Source organism: Gopherus evgoodei, chromosome 14, assembly GCF_007399415.2.
Source record: "Gopherus evgoodei ecotype Sinaloan lineage chromosome 14, rGopEvg1_v1.p, whole genome shotgun sequence".
Classification (NCBI taxonomy): Eukaryota; Metazoa; Chordata; order Testudines; family Testudinidae; genus Gopherus; species Gopherus evgoodei.
In genome coordinates this window covers 6,008,045-6,030,820 of record NC_044335.1, presented here as the reverse complement: position 1 = coordinate 6,030,820, position 22,776 = coordinate 6,008,045, and the positions used below count along the sequence as shown (strand labels likewise).

At 38.0% G+C, this 22,776-nt stretch overlaps 1 protein-coding gene across 12 annotated transcripts; it reads right to left on the bottom strand.

Annotated features, from left to right (window-relative positions):
- Positions 1-4,299: 4,299 nt before the first annotated feature.
- PCMTD2 (protein-L-isoaspartate (D-aspartate) O-methyltransferase domain containing 2) lies at positions 4,300-22,182 on the bottom strand. 12 transcript variants are annotated; one of them, XM_030532828.1, is made up of 8 exons: positions 21,996-22,083; positions 19,712-19,782; positions 19,314-19,573; positions 18,664-19,001; positions 16,106-16,208; positions 11,873-12,044; positions 9,534-9,657; positions 4,300-7,499 (listed from the first exon to the last, which is right to left on the bottom strand). In XM_030532828.1, the coding sequence occupies exons 4-8, from the start codon at positions 18,968-18,970 to the stop codon at positions 7,117-7,119; spliced, it is 1,089 nt and encodes a 362-aa protein (XP_030388688.1). In that variant the 5' UTR covers positions 18,971-19,001; positions 19,314-19,573; positions 19,712-19,782; positions 21,996-22,083; the 3' UTR covers positions 4,300-7,116. The 12 variants fall into 12 exon arrangements, with proteins under 12 accessions (XP_030388688.1, XP_030388683.1, XP_030388691.1 ...); XM_030532823.1 differs by having other exon boundaries at positions 19,314-19,749; positions 22,078-22,152; XM_030532831.1 differs by lacking the exon at positions 19,314-19,573 and having other exon boundaries at positions 19,712-19,749; positions 22,078-22,147.
- Between the last annotated feature and the right edge of the window lie 594 nt (positions 22,183-22,776).

Below are 22,776 nucleotides of genomic sequence, written 5' to 3'. Positions count from 1 at the left end.
TTCTTGAGTGGTTAACACCTAATTTAGACCCAGTTATTTTGTATATATAGTTGGGATTATGTATTCCAACATGTATTACTCTGCATCATAGGGTTGCCAACCCTCTAGGATTTCCCTGAAGTCTCCTGAAATTAAAGATTATGTCATGTGATGAAACCTCCAGGAATATGTTCAACCAAAATTGGCAACCCTCATTTATCAACATTGAAGTTCATCTGCCATTTTGTTGCCCAGTCCCTCAGTTTTATGAGATCTCTTTGTAATTCTTCACAGTCAATTTTGGATCGTCTGCAAACTTTGCCACCTGTTTACCCCCTTTTCCAGATCATTTATGAATAATTTTCCTGGCTCACACATCTTCCAAAGACATTGCAATCAAAGTTTAATGAATTCCATTGCTAAAGCCAGACTAGAATTCAGTGCACTTTCCTTATAGTTGCGTTGGCTTGGGTAACAACATATTTTGGGCCTTGATCCTGCAATAGATAATATGCAAACATACCAGTCCACCAGTTGCTTTCATCTGCAGAACTGGACCATTAATAACTATACACACAGAGAACAGTTCTGAATAGGAAGATTCTATTCATAGTTACTTTAAAAAAAATCAACCTTCATTTGAAAATGAAGCTGATGTTTGAAATTAGTGTCTTTTCCTACTCATTTTGTCTTTTCTGTTTGGAAAAGGAGTTGCTGTTGAGGTCTTTATTATGGAACACTAGCCATCATAGCTCCCTTCAGTTTATGTATTTAATTTACCTTTTTGTCCATCAGCATCAAATTATATTCAAAATAAATGTGCAGTCCTGGAAACAAGGTTTGAAACTTAACAGCTGTTGGGAGTGACAGAAGAGAGTTAATGCACATACTTGTACTCTATGCCCAATAATGGCCAAAACCCATCACTCTTTCATACAAAAAGATTTTGAGATCAGTGGTATATATAATTTACTGTGCTTAGATTGAGGACTTCTATCTCTTCTCCTTCCACATGCCATTACACTTTGCATTTGAACAATCTGAATGGACTACAATTGCGAGGCTCTGCCAAAAAAGGCACACAAATACTGGCTTCTGCATACTCCACAAAGAAGAATATCCAGAAATAGTGCAGGCACATTTTCAGTCACTCTTTGAAAATTCAGTCACAAGAGCAGAGATCTGGAATTACCACTTTTGCTAGCAAAATAGGTTGCACATGTTAATCAGCAGTTGGACACCGAGCTACCAGAGCCAAGGAGTTTTTGTACATGTAAAACGAGGGCTTGATTCTGCGCATGCCTAAAGTACTGGCATTATTCTACTCATGCCCAAGTTGTCTCATTGGCTGTGTTTGTAGGATCAGGTCCTAAATGTACAACCAATTTATGCAACAAAATAATTTACAAGCACAAAAAAATGTGGCCTTTCATGTCTCTGAGCTCCCATTCATATTGTCTTGACACAATACGATTGTTATTGTACGTAACCAACTGTGAAATTAGTTAGTTTCATAAACAATATTTATTGCAAAAATAATTATTATACCTACAAATCAGTCATGTAATAGCTTGTTCTTTTTTTAAATAAAATTACAGGGAGGGGAAAAGAAACAAAGGAAGAATTATGTAAATATCAAAAACCTATAGGCACTTTATTTATAAATTGATTTCATCTACAAAGACCAAAGCAGGAGAGGTTATAAGGGAAAAAATATTTTTTGGCACCTACTACCCTGTGTTAAGTACATTCTGCAGTAAAGATCTGATTCCAAATTAATATTTTCCATTATTTCTTGTAAACAATGAAAATTATTTTGGGGGTGTCAAGAGAAGAAATCAGTTATTGTGACTAGAAGTCACTATATAATCTTATGCCATCTCAAAAAACAATAAGGAATGAAATAAGAACTTTGAGAATTCTAAAGCAACCCATCAATAGGTTTTGATATCAATAAATAGGCATCTTTAAACAAGTGAGATGAGCCCAGCTCTCTTGTTAATATATGACAGTAGCTCACTTATATTTTAACAAATTAAAATAAAAATCTGAAGAGGAAAACAAGTTTATCAACAGTATAAGAACAACATTACTTTTTGTTTGTCAACTATTTATTATATTAGCACCTATTAATATCACTAAGATCAGGTTTTAACAGAGGTCTTGTTTTGAGAGATTTCACACACACACACACACTCTGCCCCTCAGTTAACACTTATTTTTGTTAATTACAAATTGTACAGTCCTATCAGTCTGAAAGTGTGAACTAGGCCCACTACATACAACCCTCTACATGTATTATAAAAGCCTGGTAAGGGAGTAGCTACTGTGCACATGCATTTAGTTTTCATAACTATAATTACTGCAACATTGGCTCTTTTAAATCCATGGCATGCAGACACCTACTATTATTAACATGCATTTAAAGGGTAAACTGTAATTCATATTACACATAAACCCCAAGTCATAGCAAGTCCTTGGGAAAAGGCCCATATTTTTCCTATATGTGTTTAATAGTACTGTACCATAAGAGAAGAAATTAAACCACAAGAAGTTTGTTCAAATGATATTAAGGGTCTGCCTCAAGGTCTCACAGAAAATCAAAAATCAAAAGGGTAAGCCTGAAACATTCTGACCTTAGCCCAGCTGAGCCTGAGTATTATCAGATTCCCAAGACAGTACTTGATTTTACATACTATTGGTTACCTCGAGCAGCAAATACAACTCAAATGAATATCAAGAGGAGTTGCAGGTACATAAGGAGAGAATTATAGCTCTATACATTCCATTTCTGAGTATCTTCCTGGGTTGAGTGGACTTTCAGGTATTATCAATGAACTTCGAAGCTTGGCAAGTTAAGTAGTTTCTGTAGATATTTGAACATAGCTTTTCTGGTTTAATTATGGGAGTTACTTACACAACTTCAGTGTAATCACTATACTGTTACACACGCTCAAATGCCTCACAGCAACCCAAACAGATACAATGGCAAAACAACAAACTCTAACATAACATTGTTCATGAAGCTCTACTCTGAATTCAGACAATATACACTTCCTCCACGAGACATTACGAAATACTGTACTTGTTTTGTAACATGAGACACCACCAAAAGGAACAGCTTTGAGACATTTTGTATAGATAAATATCCACAAATAAATAGATGTCCAATTGTCATCCAATGACATAGCACTGCAGTTTTGAAAAGAAAAAGAAAAAAGAGCATTTTTAAGCTAGAGACTATTTCACTCAACAGAAGGGAACAAAAATTCCACCTTACTAAGAACATCTTGATGGCGTCTGACACTTTCCGGCGAGCTGTGATAACATGCATTTTTTACCTGGTGGAGTTAAGCATATGTATGTTGTTGAAAGCTTCCCTCCAACGCCTTTTGAAATATTTCTCACAGGCTCTAGTCAAATGTAGATATGGGATGTATTGTAAATGCAACTGCCATAAAAACACTCTTATTGATAGCTAGTTTTAAAGTTAATATACATACAGCAGGCTAAATGGCAAATATCAGTTACTTGTAACCAATAGGTGCTTCTCAGAAACTGTTCGTACCTGTTAATGACAGACAGTCTTTTAAAACAGGACCCTTTCTTTTTGAAATAATAATTACATTGGTCTACTTAGGTAGAACATGGCACATTCATCCAATCTCAAAAGCAGTAAAAGTATTTCTAGGAAGCAGTGGATGGAAATGGAAGGGATTAGTTGTATATTTACATACTATCCTACTGTTTTGATTCAGAGAAGGATACGTTACCTACACACACACACACACACACACACACACATTTGTCTGGATTAACCCAGAGGATATAAAGATGAAACTCTATACATCATATTGTAGCATAAAGGTCAACAGATATATCTATTGCTAATGAAGAATACCTGCAGTTGACTCTTCCTGCTGCATTAAGATTAGTTTTCCATTTCATCTGAAGCTGAAATGGAGTTTTCACAGTACTAGTTACCATTCAGGGCTCTGTCTCACTATTAAGTTCACATTTTAAAGATCTAGCTAAGGAAACTGTCTTGCTAGTATATTGCTGTACTATTAAATCCATACCAATTCCATGCGCACTTCTAACTGCCAACCATATCTTCCACTATTCCATTAGCTACTGATTTGCGATCACCAATAGGGCTGCCTTTGGAAGATGATGTTCCAAGTTAAGATGAAATCAATGTAAACTACACAATTGCTTGGCATTAAGAATTGTCTTTTCTAAGAACAGAAATTTCTTCTTGTAGTTTTGATAATACTTATTTTTGCAAAGTATTCTTAACACATGATACAGAAGCAATGCTAAAAAGTCATTACTGCATTTATTGATATAGAAACTCATTTTAATAAAATTGTTTTCAATTGTTTGACATTTTTGCATGCCTCATGAGATTAGAAATGACAAAAATTGCTTTACACACTTATTTTTCAATTTGCATACTTAAGATTTCAACAGTTTGAAGCTTGTTTCCTTATGTACTTACTATTCTATCAAAATCTACAAAGAAGTCACATGCATTTAAAATGCAGACTATCTGGAAAAACAGTCATCAGAAAAGCAGGTAATATTTCCATAAAATTTATAGACTATACAAAAAAAAACCACAGTATGCTACAGTTAATCTAGTAAACACACAAATCTACTGCACTAAACTACAGTGCAAGTGCTTGTGCACAGGGAAAATCATATTTACAATTCCCCTTTATTTACAGGCTATAAACTACACTATTTCACAGTTATATTACACATATAGACTTTCTACCATGTTTTTTATTTTGACAATGGGACACTGACAACCTAGAACTCAAACTGCTTGTGTGTATATTTACTGTATTCAGGCATACACAGGAAAAATATTTTTCTATGCATTTTAAAGAGCCCTACAAAATCTAGCAAATGTAATAAAAAAGGCAAATCTGGTGAAAATCTGACAAAATATTTTTTATAGTTATAGAAAAAAAATCAAACAGTGCCAAATGCAAAGATAAAGTAACACAAGCAACAAATAGGATTATTCATATAAATATCCACTTCAAGTTGTTATTGACTATTTTAAAAATAGGAGACTTCTACACGATATCTGTAGAAAGGCCTGCAATTAATAAATAGGAGGGGGAATTGGTAGCTCAAATCGAGAGGCTGCTCAAAAGGTGAAAAATTGTCTTGCCACTGGAGAGAAAGGCATATATCGATGACAAACATGGAACACGAATGTTTAACAGTTAAAAATAATATCCTCTGAGGTCACAACAAATGCAGTTCACAGGGATTTTATTGGACATCCATACATTGTATTTTATAGAAAAAGACATGTTAATTGTCACAAGTACAGAGTGGGTATTTGGAGACTTAAAAAGGGAGCGAGCATAAAAGCATTGCTTAGACACATTAGACTAATTCCTACATTTTCAAAAAGTGTTGCACAAGATTTAAAACACACAACTCAGACAATGCAAATTGTGCGATTCAGTACCATGTAACAAAGTCTGGGTTAATGTGTTTTGGCAAAACAATCTTCATTCACTCCTCTTAGCGAGTTGAGGAGACCATACAAATGAGATCAAGCCCACCAACTGCAAGTGATGAGGAAATACCCTTCTAACACAGCTGGGTTATCTACTGATAGGATTATTATTTAGTCAGCCTTTGAGTGATCCAAATCAACGCAGCCTCAATTGTTTCCTTCTAGCCCCCAACACTGTACACAGATTTTTTCAAACAGGCTAAAATAATCAAGCAATCTTCCCCTCAACACATGAATATAAATCTCTTCCTAACCTTCATTACAGGAAGACTTGAGAATAAAGATTAGAATTTATACTCTATGAAACTGCAGGTTATTGTCTTTCTATACAAGCTACTTAAAGAAACAAATAAAAATTAAATGAACTAGTAAGGCTGTAAATCTAGTTCCTGCTAATCTAAAAGGACAAGGTATAGGTGAACAGCACTGCAGTCTCCTTGCTACAGCAGAGCCCCAAACAGGGCACTTAAGCATTATGTGTCAGTAGCATAACCACTCACTTTGGCTTCCTAGACTGTTTCCACTTTCTGTTCAACCTCTGAAAAACAAAATTTGGTTCACTTCCCAGGACACTGGCTACTTCCTTTAGTTCAGGCTAGGAATGCCTGAGACTACCTGCCTTACATTATGTTCAGCACAGCAGTCACACATTAACTCATAAGGTCTGTTGATTGCGCTATCAGAACCAGTCTTAGTTTAGCTCCTCGCTAGGTCTGTCCTTTCTTCATCCATTTTTTTCTGAATTGCTTTATAAGTGGTGCCAGAGGAAACAGCAACAAACCTGATCACTCTAGCAATCTTTGAAAGTCAGCGGATCAGTTTAGCAACTCTAAATTAAATTCGCTCTCCTTATTTCTTTTTAAACCTTACAAAGCTTGCATCTCACCTCAGACTGGATTTTACAGAACAAGCTGTTTTCTGTGAAGGAAACACCAACTCCCTGCCAAACATTCCTCTTCCCTCAAAATCTAAAAAAAAGTAAGGTTTATAGATAACCTGAGACCCACCAATCAAAAGGTGGCCAGTGCTTTGCTTCAATGTTCAAAACCTGGATATCTCAAAGTACTACCGAAGTCTGATTTTGTATGTTTGTGTTTTTTGCATATTACTGGAACAAATAAGGTTTACCAGGTCAGATTTTACCAATATCTCCGTTTAAAAATGAAACCAAATGTGTACTCCATTCGTGTCAAAGTTAGTAGGAGAGCATGGACAATGAAGTCTTTAGAGCACTGCCTCAGAATATTTAAAACTGCAATTTGGTGAAAATGCAGCCAAGAGATTTCAACAGACATCTCTGTGTAGTTAGTTTTCAGGGAATGATATCCTTCTCTCTCTAAGCAACTGAGCACTTCATCAGCTTGCTTTTTAAAAGGGAACACTGCTGCAGGATAAAACTCTAGCATACAACCAAGAAGGAGAGGAAACTTAAAAAAAGCTATGATGTTTAAAAATACAGCAGCCACATTCCCCAGCTAGCCAGCCTACTGCCATGTGTGGTCATGTTAACAGGCAAGCAAGTGGTACACATTTGTCAAGCCCTAAGAAGTATTTTATTTTTATGTCTACCTTTCTGCTTTCTATGAACAAGAAACTTATTTTTCTCTGTAATAAAGAAGGTAATATTTCAGGGGATCAGGCAAAGGCAGACTCAAGACCTTCTCTCTCAGAAAGTTTACAGGGGGGTCTGGCTTCAGTTCAGAGATACCCTTTTCCTCCTCTTCTCTCCTCTCCTCCTCAATCTCCTCACAGTTGTTGTTATCATCTGAGGGGTTTGAGATACGACTGGCAAAGACTTCTTTATCCAAGAAGACAATGGTTTCCATGCGACGGCGGCGAACACGTCTTCGTTTAAACCTTGGGGGGTTTTTCAGACCATTTCCATTTTTGTTCATTGTTTCTTGATGTATTATCCTCTTAATTGTTCCTCGGATGGCAATGCGAGCCAGATCCTGTAGGCTGCGGACAGTTATTGGTGCTATAACACAGAACGAAAATATGAACAGGTATGGAAGCAAAAAATCTGACAGCACAGGCCGAAGAGTTGTCTGAAATGGAGTGAGGATAACTATTTCAATTCCCTGTTATGTTTATTAAAAAAAACCACCAGCTTTATTTCAATTGTTGTCAACTCAGATAAATACTGTTTTCCCCCCAAAAAACATGTTGTGTTATGCACTTCTCCCATAATCTGATCACTAAGAGAAGAAGTTGAGAGAAAAAGTTCAAATGCACAAACCCACACTGTGCACAAAACACAAATCAGTAGACACTGAATGAAATATTTAAAATAGAATTTTGGTATGTTATACGCAAATGATCAAGGAACTATTTCATGTTACCGTGTTTTAAGTTTTAAATCTTAAAACTTTGCAGTTCAGACTGTACAATAATGAGGAGAAGTTTGTTTCTGGACTTCTCAGTAGTGTGGAAACAGTCCTAAATGCACAAGACAGAGCGAGTAAATCTAGATTTTACTCCCAGCTCTGCCGCGGATTAAATTCGTGACTTTGGGCAAATCACTTAACTTTTGTCAGTTTCCTCATCAATACTTTTCTACTTCAAAAGGTGTAGGCTAAAGTCATTACTAAATGAAATATGTTTCAAGATCTGTGGACAGAAGGAGTTAGAAGCATGCGACTATGTTTTATATATGGTACATACCCACCCTCTTCAGTGGTTCAGAGAAGCAGTTCTCAAACAGGGGTATGTGTACCCCTGGGGGTACATGGAGGACTTCCAGGGCTACATCAACCCATCTAGATATTTGCATAGTTTTACAACAGGCTACATAAAAAGCACCGTTTCATAAGACAATGTCTTGTTTATACTACTCTATATCCTATACACTGAAATGTACGTACAATATTTATATTCCAATTGATTTTATAATGATATGGTTAAAAATGTATTTTTATGTTTGCTTTTGTAAGCAAGTAGTTTTTAAGTGAGGTGAAACTTGGGGGCACACAAGACAAATCAGACTCCTGAACGGGGTATAGTAGTCTGGAAAGGTTGAGAACCACTGGTTTAGAGGACTCTACATTCTTTTGTGCAGCACTATTCACCAATCCAAGGTGTGCAAGAGTCAATGCTACTGCACAATTCCATGTCTCTCGCGTAATATAAATAAAACTTGTATTTGCATATATCTATCCCAGCACTGAGAAGCATCACATTAAATTGAAAACTCTGTTCCATTGTGGATTAAAAACACTTACAGAAGTTCTTCTGAGCAAAGAAGGGGGAAAAATAACGTACAAAATACTTGCAGGCTTCCTCATAGTGGACACGATATGCAAGTATGCTCAGATGGACAGTTAATAAGCTCTGTACAGTGAGATAAGCGGATATCATATAAGAATAAAAACAGATTAAGTAGTAATTTCTTGAGGGCAGGGACCATGTGTTCTTATGTGTTTGTACAGGACCTTGCACAATGGAACCTCAATCTAGATTGGGATCATTGGGCACTACCTGCAATACAACTAAAAATAATGCAACTCCCTCCTGACGAGTATCATGTTTGAAAGAAACTCTGCATAGCCATGGTATTGATATAAATTGATAAATGTCACATCTAAAACAAATGCTGTACGCATTTTTCACTTTGCAATATATTCTCTTAATACTATAAAATGCCATGTAAGAATCTACATGGACAAGGCAGTAAAGTCTGACAAATGGGAAACTGAAAATGCAGGCAGATTATTTTAAAATTCAAAGATATGCATTTTCAATTACACAGAGCAGACACTAACATTTCTGGATTTATTTTGCAAATTGCTTTCCTAATACCACACCTCTTCAAATACAGAAAAACTGGTAACCAGCATAGGATGGAAAAAATTGGACAACTATCAAAAGAATGAAACAGCTTGCATAGTTTTCACCAGAAGAAGGAAGCTGCACTTCCTCTGTGTACGAGTGCCATGCCTGGATCAAAGTGAAACTAACAGCCAAAAGAAAAGCAGAAAGAGGAGCAAATGTACCTATAAACATTTATACTTACGCAAGTGAACAAGTCTCGATTTCCCTGAATCTGCATGAATGGGTTGAATCAGAGGAGCAAAAGAAACAGCAAGGATCTTCTTGGTTTCCCAGGCAGCAGGACCAGTGCGCGTTATCTTCGTCAGCTGCATCAAAAAGAGAAAGTGCTGTCTACTTTGTAAACAGTAGAAATCAGTTATCTATAGTTTTTTTTTTATGCAGAGAATGAACAATCTACTGTTTGCCTTTTGGATTTCAGGCAAAGTGTTCGAAATACACAGAATTAGTGGTGACAAGATGAAAAGCCAAGTAACACACAGGTTCATCATAATTTCTTCATTAAAGAATGAATTTAGAACTCATGAAGAGAACCAGATTTACAGCCCTGATGGACGAAGTTGTCTAACCACAGAACATGTACAGTGGCAACAACAGATTTCATCACACTGCCCTCCCAATTTCTCCCCATTCTGAACTATAGGGGCTGCTTCAGAGTTCAGAGGTTAATTCTGTCTTCAAAAGACATTCATTCCTTGGCTGAAAGTTGCTGCTTTCGGTGGGTTTTGCTTTGTGAATGGGATCACCAATTAATTTTACAGATTGTAGGTGATCTAACAGCCTCTTAATGGTAATAATTTCTGTTAGCTGCTCACCAAAACTAACTACTGTACTTGGAGATGAAAGGTTCCATATGTCACTTCCAATCCTAAACCAAGCAGTCCCTTGAAACAATACATCTTTACTTGCAAGAGATACCAGAATTATATATTTGTTTGGAAAGTTTGGGCATGGTTATTCAGAGTTTCAAATCAACAGTGACCTATGGCATACCATTAAAAATGGCATCATTAGAAAAATTGGTATCTGACCTGCTGGGCCAGTAAATAACAGCACTACAATCCTAGGACAAGTAAAGTAGAGTCCATATAGTGTTGCTGCCACAAAGAAGGCAGAAGCACACAGAAAGGTAACAGTAGTCTAATAACTGTCTTGTTAGTTTTCCACAGTATAAAGAGGGTAGGCCTAGAAAGCTTTTTTTATATCAGTAGCAGTTTTTGCGACAGGCTGTTGGATTCTACTGTTTATTTAACCTATGACTTGCAACTATTTTGAATGCTTCCTGTTTGGCAAAGAAGTAAGCTGCCACTTTTTCTTGCCCAATTTTCACTGGCTGTATCTGGAACTCTGAACAGATTTCCTGCTGGAGAACACTTCAACAGTGTATGGGATAAGTAGAAAAAGAAATTCCAAAAAAAAAACAACTAAACCCAGATTTATTCTTGCAGAAAATATTTTTGTTTTTTTTAATAGTGAAAGAAAGTTTTAGCTAATCTTTAACTCCTTGGTTCAAATTTTCAACTGACTTTCTTAATACCTGTAATATTTATATGCATAAATTAGGTGTATTTGTATTTTCATATACACAGAAATTACCCAATTTGTGTGCACAAAGTGCTCACTGGCACTCATGAATGTCGGTATTTTGGATGCCCCCTTAGAGGACAGTTTGCAAAGTAGACAAATACTTAAAGAAATAATCAAGCATTAAGTACTCTTGACTTATAACTTAAAAATTCTTTTCCAGTTACAAGAAATATAACAAGACACTGCACTATACACTTGCAAAATCTATTTATGAAGTAATTTACAAACAATCAAAAATACGAGCTAATCTGAAATCAATTTTCTCCCTCTCCAAGCCTCAAACAAAAGATATCAAGAGATGTAAGATTCACATACACCTCTACCTCGACATAACGCTGTCCTCGGGAGCCAAAAAATCTTACCGCATTATATGTGAAACTGTGTTATATCAAACTTGATTTGATCTGTTGGACCACGCAGCCCTACCCCCCCAGAGCGCTGCTTTATCATGTTATATCCGAATTTGTGTTATATCAGGTGGCGTTATAACGATGTAGAGGTGTAGTTACAACTCAACCCAACCATGCACTACTACCTTCCTTTTCCACATACTGCACTTACTATGAAACACTTTTTATGTACCTTCTAATTTACCACTGGTGGTATGGTACCTCACTTCAAGAATGTTTCAGTCAAAGTTTGTTGAAGAAGTACAACAATGAAGTGTGAAACTAACTTGGAATACCTCTCACAATTCACTACAAAATTAAATACAAAAGACCTGAAGAAGGACTGTCCGGTAGAAATATGCATACTTAGTAACATATAATTAAGATACGTATAGTTCAGTTTCTGGAAACTGCTCTCTTTATTCTAGTAAAAACTTAGTGTAAGAGCTGATATGCCAAATAGTTGCCTATAAGGAAGGTAGTGAACTGCACCTATAGGCTAAATAAGAATAAAGAAATCAAAATCATAGGTAAAGAGGCACTCAACCTTTTCCTCGAGTGGCATGACGAGAATTCCCCCAACTTTTAGCAGACTCTTCATGTAGTCCTCATGTTCTTTTTGTACCCCAGCACCACAATAAACACGGTCATACTGAGTAGAATCTGGAGAGATCTCTAAACAATTGCCAGTAACAAAGGATGGCTCACAGAATTCAAATCTAAAAAAGAAAAAAGGTCCAGATATAACACTCCAAACTTGACAAGAAAAGAAATTTCACTGCCAATTTCCCTTCCCAAGCCCCAATTTCCTGGATCTCAAAAAGTTTCATTCTACAGACTACCAGAAAGGCCTAGCGTGATTCTGAAATTACTCATACATGAGATTTTCCAAAGATTTTAGGTGCATAATCTGAACATATACACTGAATAACTGCTTAAGCAAATCATCAGGATTGGGATTTGTCATACAATTACCCGATTTGTGGGCCAAGTTACAATATCTGTGCATAAATATTATAAGTGAAATTTGAACTCTAAGCTCTTTTAAGACTGAACCAGAATATCTTTGGCTTAGTTTTCCATAACCTTTCCCATAAACTGCTAAATGGATTTCAACACTAAGATTGAGTTGCTGCCTCCACTGAAGTCAATGGGAGTTTCACCATCAATTTCAACTGAGCCAGGATTTCACCACAAATTCATAGTTTAGACAAATATTCTTGCAATCCATTACTTCGGATGTAGTTTAAGAGAAAAGAAACAATTTTAGGCTAATTTCTGTTTTTGCAGAATGGCCAGAATTCATGAAGATTATAATAATCCCTAAATTTGATGCAGCAATAATGGTAAAATATTAGGGCTATCAAGCGATTAAAAAAAGTAATTGCACTGTTCAACAATAGGATACCATTTAAATAGTTTACATTTTCAAATATATTGATTTCACTTACAACACGGAACACAAAGTTCTTTATATTTACTTTTGATTAAATATTTGCACTGTAAAAAAAGAAATAGTATTTTTCAATTCACCTAATACAAGTACAGTAGTGCAATCTCTTTATCATGAAAATTTAACCTACAAATGTAGAATTATGTACAAAAAAATTGCATTCAAAAATAAAAGGTAAAATTTTAGAGCCTACAAGTCCACTCAGTCTTATTTCTTGTTCAGCGAATTGCTCAGACAAACAAGTTTGTTTACATTTGCAGGAGATAATCTGCCCGCTTCTTATTTACAATATCACCTCAAAGTGAGAACAAAAGTTTGCATGGCACTTTTGTAGTCGACATCACAAGATATTTATGTGCCAGATGCACTAAAGATTCATACATCCTTTCATGCATCAAGCACCACTCCCGAGGACATGCGTCCATGCTGATCATGGGTTCTGCTCAATAACCATCCAAAGCAGTGTGGACTGATGCATGTTTATTTTTATCATCTGAGTCAGTCAGTGCCACCAGCAGAAGGTTGAGTTCTTTTTTCGTGGTTGGGGTTCTGTAGTTTCCACATCGCAGTGTTGCTCTTTTAAGACTTCTGAAAGCATGCTCTATATCTCGTCCTTCTCAGATTTTGGAAGGCACTTCAGATTCTTAAACCTTGGGTCATGTGATGTAGCTCTCTTTAGAAATCTCACACTGGTACCTTCTTTGCGTTTTGTCAAATCTGCAGTGAAAGTGTTCTTAAAAAGAAACAACATGTACTGGGTCATCATCCGAGACTGCTATAACATGAAATATATGGCAGAATGAGGGTAAAACAGAGAAGAGGACATACAATTCTCCCCGAAGGAAAGAAGTCACAAATGTAATTAATGCTGATTATGCTTGTTAAAAAAATAATGCATGGAAGCATGTCCTCTGGTATGGTGACCAAAGCATGAAGGGGCACATGAATGTTTAGCATATCTGGCACGGAAAGACCTTGCAATGCTGGCTACAGAAGTGCCATGCGAATGCCTGTTTTCACTTTCAAGTGACATTGTAAACAAGAAGCAGGCAGCATTATCTCCCATAAATGTAAACAAACTTGTTTGTCTTAGCGATGGGCTGAACAAGAAGTAGGACTGAGTGGATTTGTAGGCTCTAAAGTTTTACACTGTTTTCTTATGGAGTGCAGTTATGTAACAACAAAAATAAAAATTGACATTTGTAAGTTGTACTTTCACGATAAAGAGATTGCACTAGAGTACTTGAATGCGGTGAACTGAAAAATATTATTTATTTTGTTTGCCATTTTTACAGTGCAAATATTTGTAATAAACAATATAAAGTGAGCATTGTCTACTTTGTATACTGTGTTGTAATTGAAATCAATATATTTGAAATTGTAGAAAAACATCCAAAAATATTTAATACATTTCAATGGGTCTTCTATTGTTTAACAATGCAATTAAAACTGCAATTAATCATGGTAATTTTTTTAAATCACAATTATTTTTTTTTAGTTAATCGTGTGAGTTAACTGCAATTAAAATATACAGTTGTATCAAGATATCCACAGAACACCTCAGGCCCTTGAAGAAAAGCAGCCTACTAAAATATGGTATTAGTATTACAAAAGCAAAAGACTTCAAGAACTGCAGTAACATGACACATTTGTAGCAACTGGCTAACAGTCCTTACCTGTGTTATGCCAGATATCCTATCAGCTATTTTCCTCTTCTTACATACCTGTATTTATCCTCAAAAACATTTAAAAGACGAAGACTTTCTTCTTATCTATGACAGTATTAACCTCTGAAGTACAAATTGGTCAGCTGTAGAGCAGTGTGGTTTTATATACTATTTTTCTTACTCCAGGTACCCCAAAGCATTTTACAAACAATGAATTATTGGGCAATTTGTTTACCAACATAATTACCGCACTGTTAACTCATCAGTTGTTTGTACATAAGAATTGGCTATTAGGACAGTTTTATTAAAAAGATTTTGATCAGACACTAGACCACCTATTCTTTTTTATACTGTTTCAGTGAGATATACCAGTTTCTATATACCATAGATTGGCAAGGATCTCATCTAAATGACACCATCTTTAATAGTGTAGCTCCCCCACTCCTTTTGTACTTGCACTGCAGTGTCACTGGTTTTTTTCAAACAGGTCTCCAGATATGAAACTTTCTACTTACGCTGCTCTTTGCCATTAAGCTACAGTAATTGTATTTCTCTAAAGCAAGATGGCACGAGAACAATAACAATAGGCTTATTTATTTTAGCAATGAAGAGGACTGGTTATCTATTCACAGGAACTCTTGCCTCTATGCTTAAAACAAAAGATTGCATGCTAAGGGGGGTTACCTCTTCCTGACTCAACCATCAGCTTCTCAGTGTAGTGACAACAATGTAAGATTGCTGAAGTGGCTGCAGGGGGGAGAAAGGATAGCTCAGGGTTTGAGCATTGGCCTTTTAAATCCATGGTTGTGAGTTCAATCCTTGAGGGGACCATTTTGGGATCTGGGGCAAAAATCTGTCTGGTGGTTGGTCTTGCTTTGAGCAGGGAGTTGGACTAGATGACCTCCTGAGGTCCCTTCCAACCCTGACATTCTATGATTCAGCTCTTCTTGTTTAAAGACTGCTGTACCCATTTTATTTATTCTAGCATTGTGACCATTCCAGGTGGTCAGAAGCATTTCTTCACACAAACAAATTGCAAAATTAATCCAAAAATGTGAGAGCTACAACTTGTATTGCTAAGGTAACGTCTGGTTATAGAAAACTGCAGAAAATTATTAGCTGTGACAGCAGTGGAGTGAAAGTTGCAAGGAAGAACATAAATCAGATTCCAAGCAGCTTTAGTACTGACTTAGTCATCATAAAAATAGCTTCACATTTTAACCAATAAAGTTTTTCTTCCAATAAAACCATATTAGAACAGCATGGAAATTCCTTTATACTCTTTGGTGGGATTCAGGCCGAGAGGTCACAAATATATATTTTTTAGATAGATAGCTATCACCATTTGCCGCCTCAAATATATTGGCTGTAATTAAATCTTATTGCCAATAACTGATTTTGGCTTCTTTTAACCTGTGTGGCATTAGAACAGCTAAGAGCACAACAACATAGCAAAAATTTCTTACCTTCTCTCCTTCCACTTACCCATCACACATTGCAGCTCAGCAAGCCTAAGGAGACAGTGTCCTAAAATCACCCTTAAATCTGCAATTTGTGTGTGGGAATAGGGGGAGCTACCCAAAGAGCTAGTAGTTCTGTAGTGATAATTATTAAATTCAAAATCACGAAGTAGGATGCCACAGGTGTTCTCTACTCTTACTTGTCAAAGCTGTCACTTGTTCTGATGAAGAAGTCCAATTTCTGCTTTGCATACTCTATAACATCAGAGTGAAGCTCCACACCATGGTTAACACCAAAAGGACCTGCAAGTTTAAAGAGTGCAAAGAAAATGGTTTTAAGGGCAACTGGATAAAGCCAAGCACAACCGATCCCTGTTACGTTCTCAACGTGTTTCAGATAAACTACTCCTTAAAAATGTTTCTACAATTTAAAATTTTTGTTTTGAGGTCTGCACTTAGAAGTGCAGGACCATTTACTACTAGTGATGGCTAGCGCCTTGATGTGCAGCAACCTTTTGTGACTAGTGTGCTTCTACTTATACAGGAAATGGTAAGGTGGGAATGCTGATGTCTCAGATGTACCACTGCTATAGAACACAAAGAATCCACTATAAATCACTAAAGATTATTGCTATGGGAAGTGACCAAAAATCGGCAAGAGTTACAATTCACATCGTAATTTTAGCTGGCTCTAGAAATCAGACTCATTACTATTACAGGAACAGTGCTTGAATTATATTTAATTGAGTAATATATAAAAGTTTAAGCTTCTGACAGAGCAACCCTTTAAAGATATATCCTGAACTTAAAAAAAAAATCTTTTAAAATGTTTTAGAATGATTTTTCCGCTCAAATTAGCAAATTTATAAGGATCTTTTCAACAAGAGAAAGCGGGTTAGCTTAAAACACCATGAGATGTGTTGCCAAATGCAACAGTTCCCACAAAATTAAAGATGTTTATGTTTTATTTTTCAGTTATAATAATCTTAGATGTTACTAGTAAGTAACAATAGGTAAAATATTTCAGACTAAATATGGTTAATAAGTTGGAAACATCCCTTTGAACTGTAACTTTAATATATTAGAGTAATACTAAGAGTGCAGCTCAGTTCCATGAAAACTAGGGAAAGACGCTTACTTAGTATGCCATGAGTAAGATTTATTATTCTGTGTTACACCTGAAAGAACTTGAACATTACAGGAATCTGAACAGGGCTTATAACACCTTTGCATTCCAGAAGTTACTACAGAGGCAATAATGGTTAGCAATATTCTGGTTCTTCTGAAGTGCTGGGAGTCTAAATTCTACCAGAGGACAAAAGAGGAAGTACTATAGCCTTCAGAAGATTCTAATAGTTTAGGGAATTAATCTTTGATTGATTATATTTTGTTTTGTTTTGAAGAGTTTGACTCCTCTGAATCAGAAACAGAACAGTCCCTGTGACCTACATATTTTGACAAACTGAATCCTTGCTTAATGTCATAAGTTCAATCCAGTTATGTCATGTGACTTTACATAACATGATTAAACGTAACAAAGACAAATACATAATACAGCAATTTGCCTTCAAATATCTGAAAGGAAATTGTTGCAGAATTAGTTATGCAGTTTTGCACAGTTTAAGAGTCCTGCTATTAGGCACTGAAGACAATAGCCATATTTACATTATAACTAACACTACACACACCCCTCTATTATTTTGATATGAGACAGGCTTGCTAATTTTAAGGGAGAAATAGTTCAAAGGCACCTAAAAAGTTATAAGTGTTCATATTCTAATTAGCTTTGTCAAAGCTTGCTGAAAACCAATAAATAGCTCCAGCTTCATGCCCACTCACTGGAAGTGGGACTAAGACTCAGCTCCGATGACACAAACATTTAAACAATTAAAATTTCTGACCCACAGGCAGGAGAGTAACGGGGCCCCTCCTGCTATTAGTAGCTGTACTGGAAGTCCAAAGTCAGTGCTTACACACTGCTTCTGATTTCACTAGGATCAATGCAGTCTGAAATTGATTTTGACAGTTCCCCATGCAGAGTGATTATTACCATCACGAGAATGAGAGGGATTTGCTGCACTTTTCTGTTCTGTATGATCAGCCACATGTTTACATCCTGGAAGAGCTATTCTACTTACACATTTACTCCTGTGTGTTTGTCTGGAGGAAGGCAAGGGGAAAAGAAGGTTGCTAACTGTGGGCAACCACCGCCACTGTTCTTATATTAAGACATAAGACTATTTGCTAAATTGTATTTTGAAGTATCACCTTGCCTGCACTTTGGAAGTAACTAGAACTAGATACCAGGTTCTGATCTTACACTGGTATAAATCAGTAGTAACACCAGTGTGAGATCACAATCAGACCTTTTAAACGTATTTCAGGCTGGTTGTGGGGGATTAAGAATAAATGGGCACAGATCTAAAGATTCAGGGCCCTCCCTGGTCAAACTCAATCACCATCTCACACAAACTTCTCTGTCTCCACTCCTGACACTGATCTTCCTCTTAAGTGAGAGCCCAACAAGCCTACACAGTAGGAGGCCACGACAATCAGCTGTGCCCTGCATCACTGTCTGTTTTGAGTCATCACTCGGTTTCCCTGAATCCTGCTTAATTGGCCAAGTCTGATTAACATATTCTTTATCCGCACTTATACTGAATTTAAAATCTTGAAATTAAAAAGAGAGGAATGTTTCCTACTACCATGAAAATAGAAGATAATGTAATCAATAATTAACTTGACAAAAGTTATTTACCCAAGATGAGTCCAACCATAGAACTCAGGTAACCGGTGCCACTACCCAGATTCAAGAACGACAGTCCCGGCTGTAGATCCAAAGCTTCCATCACCTCAGAGTAAATGCACGGTGCAGAAAGATGAAAATTTCCATGTTTCCACGCCAAGTCTTTGTAAGCATTGTCCTTAAAATCATCAAGATAGTAGTCTGCTCGATCAATGGCACGGAATGCCTGCTCCACCAGCTCTGTTCGGATATACTGTGCTTCTTTCAGATTATCGATTAACTCATCATTATCTTCTCCTGCACTCACTGCACCTCCCATCTTCTTCAACAATTTTTAGCAAGTTCTAAAACTAAATTGGGGTGGGGGAAGATGAGCAACAGAAGACATTTAACATCATTATAAGCGCTAAGGCTGTTGAACATAAAACAACTTAAAGTCCTAAAAATAGGACAATGCCTTTGCAAAGATATCAATGTAAAAACACTAGAACAGAATGTATACTCAGAAGCAGACTTTATTACAAAAAATATCAAATATTAAAAACAAAATCATGTACCTGGAGTTTCAGAATTACATACATGTTTTGGGGAGAGGGGTTGGAAGGTCATAATATAATATTCACATTTTTGGTTGTATAATACTCTCCTCCAGCGACACCAACCTTTTACCACCATGTCAGTTACTGTTTCCACTTGAATTGCTAAATAAGATTATGGGTTCTGGTTCCCCTTCTTATTCATTGTCCCTTTTCCACTACAGAGTCCAAGCAATAATAATAAAAAATAAGTAATAAAAATATGTCCCGTGTTTGCCAAAATTCAAGGAACATCCAGATTCCCTGTTTGCAATAACACCAGAAGGGGGTTGATAGACTTCAAAAGAAACTGGCAGAAAAAAGAACCAGGGAGCCTCTGAAATTGCCTGCAGTGAAGGGTGAAAGAAAATATAGCAGGATGCTAAGTCCATGGACATACATTACCAAAAAGATGATAATCAAGAGGCACAGGCAGAAGTGAAGGGAAAAAAATATATCCACCGCCTCCTCAATAGAATACATACTTTCTTGTGGCGCAAGCTTCTGCAGCTCCAAGCATCACCTTCAGTGGAGAATGCAATAGAATAAAGAGCAACTGTTGGAAAGAAATTTCCTCAGAAGTGAGTGCAATTTCTCATTGTCTCTTCTAAGAGTTAAGCGAGATCATCCCCCTCAGAAACTATTTCAACTCCATCCGGCCCTTACAAAATAATGACACTGCTGATATCACTTTTACAGACTCACAATTCATTCTGGGAAAAGAAAGCAAACCACTTTATTTAAGAGAGACAGTTTATAGAGTACATCTTCATCTTTTAAAGAATGAGTTACAGAAGGAAAGCACTTAATTTATAATTCCAAGTTAATCTAGTTGTTTCCCATCCACTAAAAAGTTCCATTGCAGAAAGTACAATGCAAATTTTTATTTGCAGTGCTTTGCTGCGCTGTACTAACAATAACTGCAGAAGCAGCAGCCTTAGTGTTGTTTTCTAGATTCAGTAGATCTGCCCACAGCTAAATTGTTCTATACATTCAGCAAGAGTTTCCATCCCTTAAGACCTTGTTTTTCTTGAGGTTTGTTTGTCCACACTATTATCTTCAGGATGTTTATCTCCTTCCCTCCATTCAGGCCCTCTTTACACTATTAAAATCTCCATGTTTAAATACAATTGTGAAGTATGGTTGTGGTCCTACCAGGGCTCTGCTGTGGCTCCCTGACAAGGTTAAACAAACTTTTTTGCTTCTTGTACACACAAAGCACCACAACCATGTTTCAGAGCTGCGGCTTTATGGTCCATTATACACTAAAAATCATCATGAAATCTGACCAAGCTTTAGCCCAGTTTTGGGGACATCAACAGTTCTCCTCCACACTACAAGCAACAGTAATCTTGTAACTCGGTCAGGGGACAACCAAGTTGTAACAGGGTCCTCTAAGTTATACTGGTAATGTAGAGAGAGACTTTGAAATGGTTATTTCTGTAGCACAGACTGGTCTTCATTTTGTGGAAAACATCTGCTTCATATGCAGAATTTTAAACATACCCCATTTAAACTTCTCTTTTCCAATAATTACACATCTGTTTTCCTAAAGTGCTAGCTAAAATCAAAGGTAAAATCCCACCCCACGCCTTTTAATACTCTAGTTGCACTCATTTGCAGCTCTTGTGCAGAGTACAGACTTCTCCACAGATCACAGTGTTACAGGTCTGGGCATTATTCTGGAGTCTGCATGCCACAATTATGATCACTATCAGAACACAGTGTAGTTACTGAGTTGTGTACACTCCAGAAATGGTTACGCCACCCGCTATTTATATAGTGCCATGCTCACCTCTTCTGAGAAAAAGGAGAGTTTACAATGTGAGAAGCTATGTTCATATTCCAGGAACAAACAGTGATATTTTAATGATTTATTACAAAGCAAATAGAGTTAAATGCACTGTTTGTAAGCTCACAAAAAAACACAAGACAGGTAAACTCAACTTTTTGACAACTGCCACAGACTCCACAGCACACTGTGCAATGAATAATAAAAGGTAGCTAATCTGGGACTGAGTATCAGAAGGGGTAGTCCTATTATTCTGGATCTGTAAAAAGCAACACAGAGTCCTGTAGCACCTTATAGACTAACAGAAGTATTGGAGCATGAGCTTTCACGGGTGAATACCCACTTGGTCAGACAGGAGACTGAGTTACTCTCCTCTCACTGATCCTCCAATAACCCTCCCCAAAACACTCACTCTGCACCCCATTGTTACTTCCACTGCAAGACCCCATGCAGGTCACTGATATGTGTGTGTGCGCGTGTAATAAATACTGCTGTGCATCACCCTCTCTCCTACCCACAACTCCATTACGCCACAGCTCAGGATCGCTCCTGGCAATTTAAATGATCAGAGATCAACTCAGCACTGAAGAGAGACAGGGGGTCACGGTAACAATTTTTTTTGGGGGGGGGTGTTGCCAGGTTATCCTGGGGGGCCTCCCACATTGTGCAGGGAACCCCAGCAGCCGCCCGTGTTATTATAGGGTCGCTGCTGCAGCAGGTAGCGAGGTGAGCAGGGCCATGTTATTAGAGGGCGCTGGGGGCCTGCCCCACTGAGAGGGAACCGCGGAGTATTGGGGGCCCCCAGCCCCCCCAGCAAGCGGCTGTAAGGAGGGGGGAGCTGGGCTCCGGGCTCCCCGCCCCCACCCGGGGCCTGAGGGGGAGGGGCCCCCGTGAGGCGAGGGCGGTTGGGGGCCTGCAGCGCTCGGCCCAAAGGGAGCGGCCGCTTCAGGCCGGGGGAGCAGGCGGGTGGGCTCTACCTGGGCGCTGGGGCAGCGGTTCCCCCGGCCGGGCCGCCTCTCCTCAGCCCTCCGGCTCCGGCGGGCAGCTGTAAACACTCACCCAGCTGAGAGCCCCCGGGCAGCGCCAGTGCGCAGTCGCGGAGCGGACCAACGGCGCGGCTACCGCGGGGACAACGGATTGGGAAAGGGAACAGAACAGTGTAGCGCCGCGATAGGGAACGGAGCGCTGAGGTCCCCGCAGGGGGTGACAGGCGTGGGACTGTACCACTCCAGAAAGGGGGAGCCCGGTGTGGGAGTGTCTCACTGGGGGGGAGGGGAGCGGAGGGCGGGTGTCTGTGAGAGAGGGACCAGTCGCTCTGGTTACTGCACTAGTGGAAAAGGGCCCTAGCAGGGCCTTAGCGCGAGCTAACACCCCCCCCCCCCCGCCCGACACACACACATACACCGACTCATCCATCACCTTTCCCTGCACCACCCAAAATATAGGGAACACTGTGCCCAGATGCCAACTGCTAGGTCCTCTTAACAGTGATTTGGCCACCACAACACACCTCAAAAGGCACAAAATCAGGGGCCTAAAATATTTAGGCAATAGTTCCTATTGTAGCTCTTGGCTTAACAATCAAGAGTTGTTGTTTTTTTTAAATAGAACATTTGGGGTTCATTTTGTTTGCACTCTGGTTTTAGAGATGTTAGGCTGCACCTATGCCAGAGGTTCAAGCTTTTTCTCTGCTGGAAAGAATCTTACTGTTAAAAAAAAATGAAGCCTTGAGATTCTGACCTATGCATGTGATTGCAG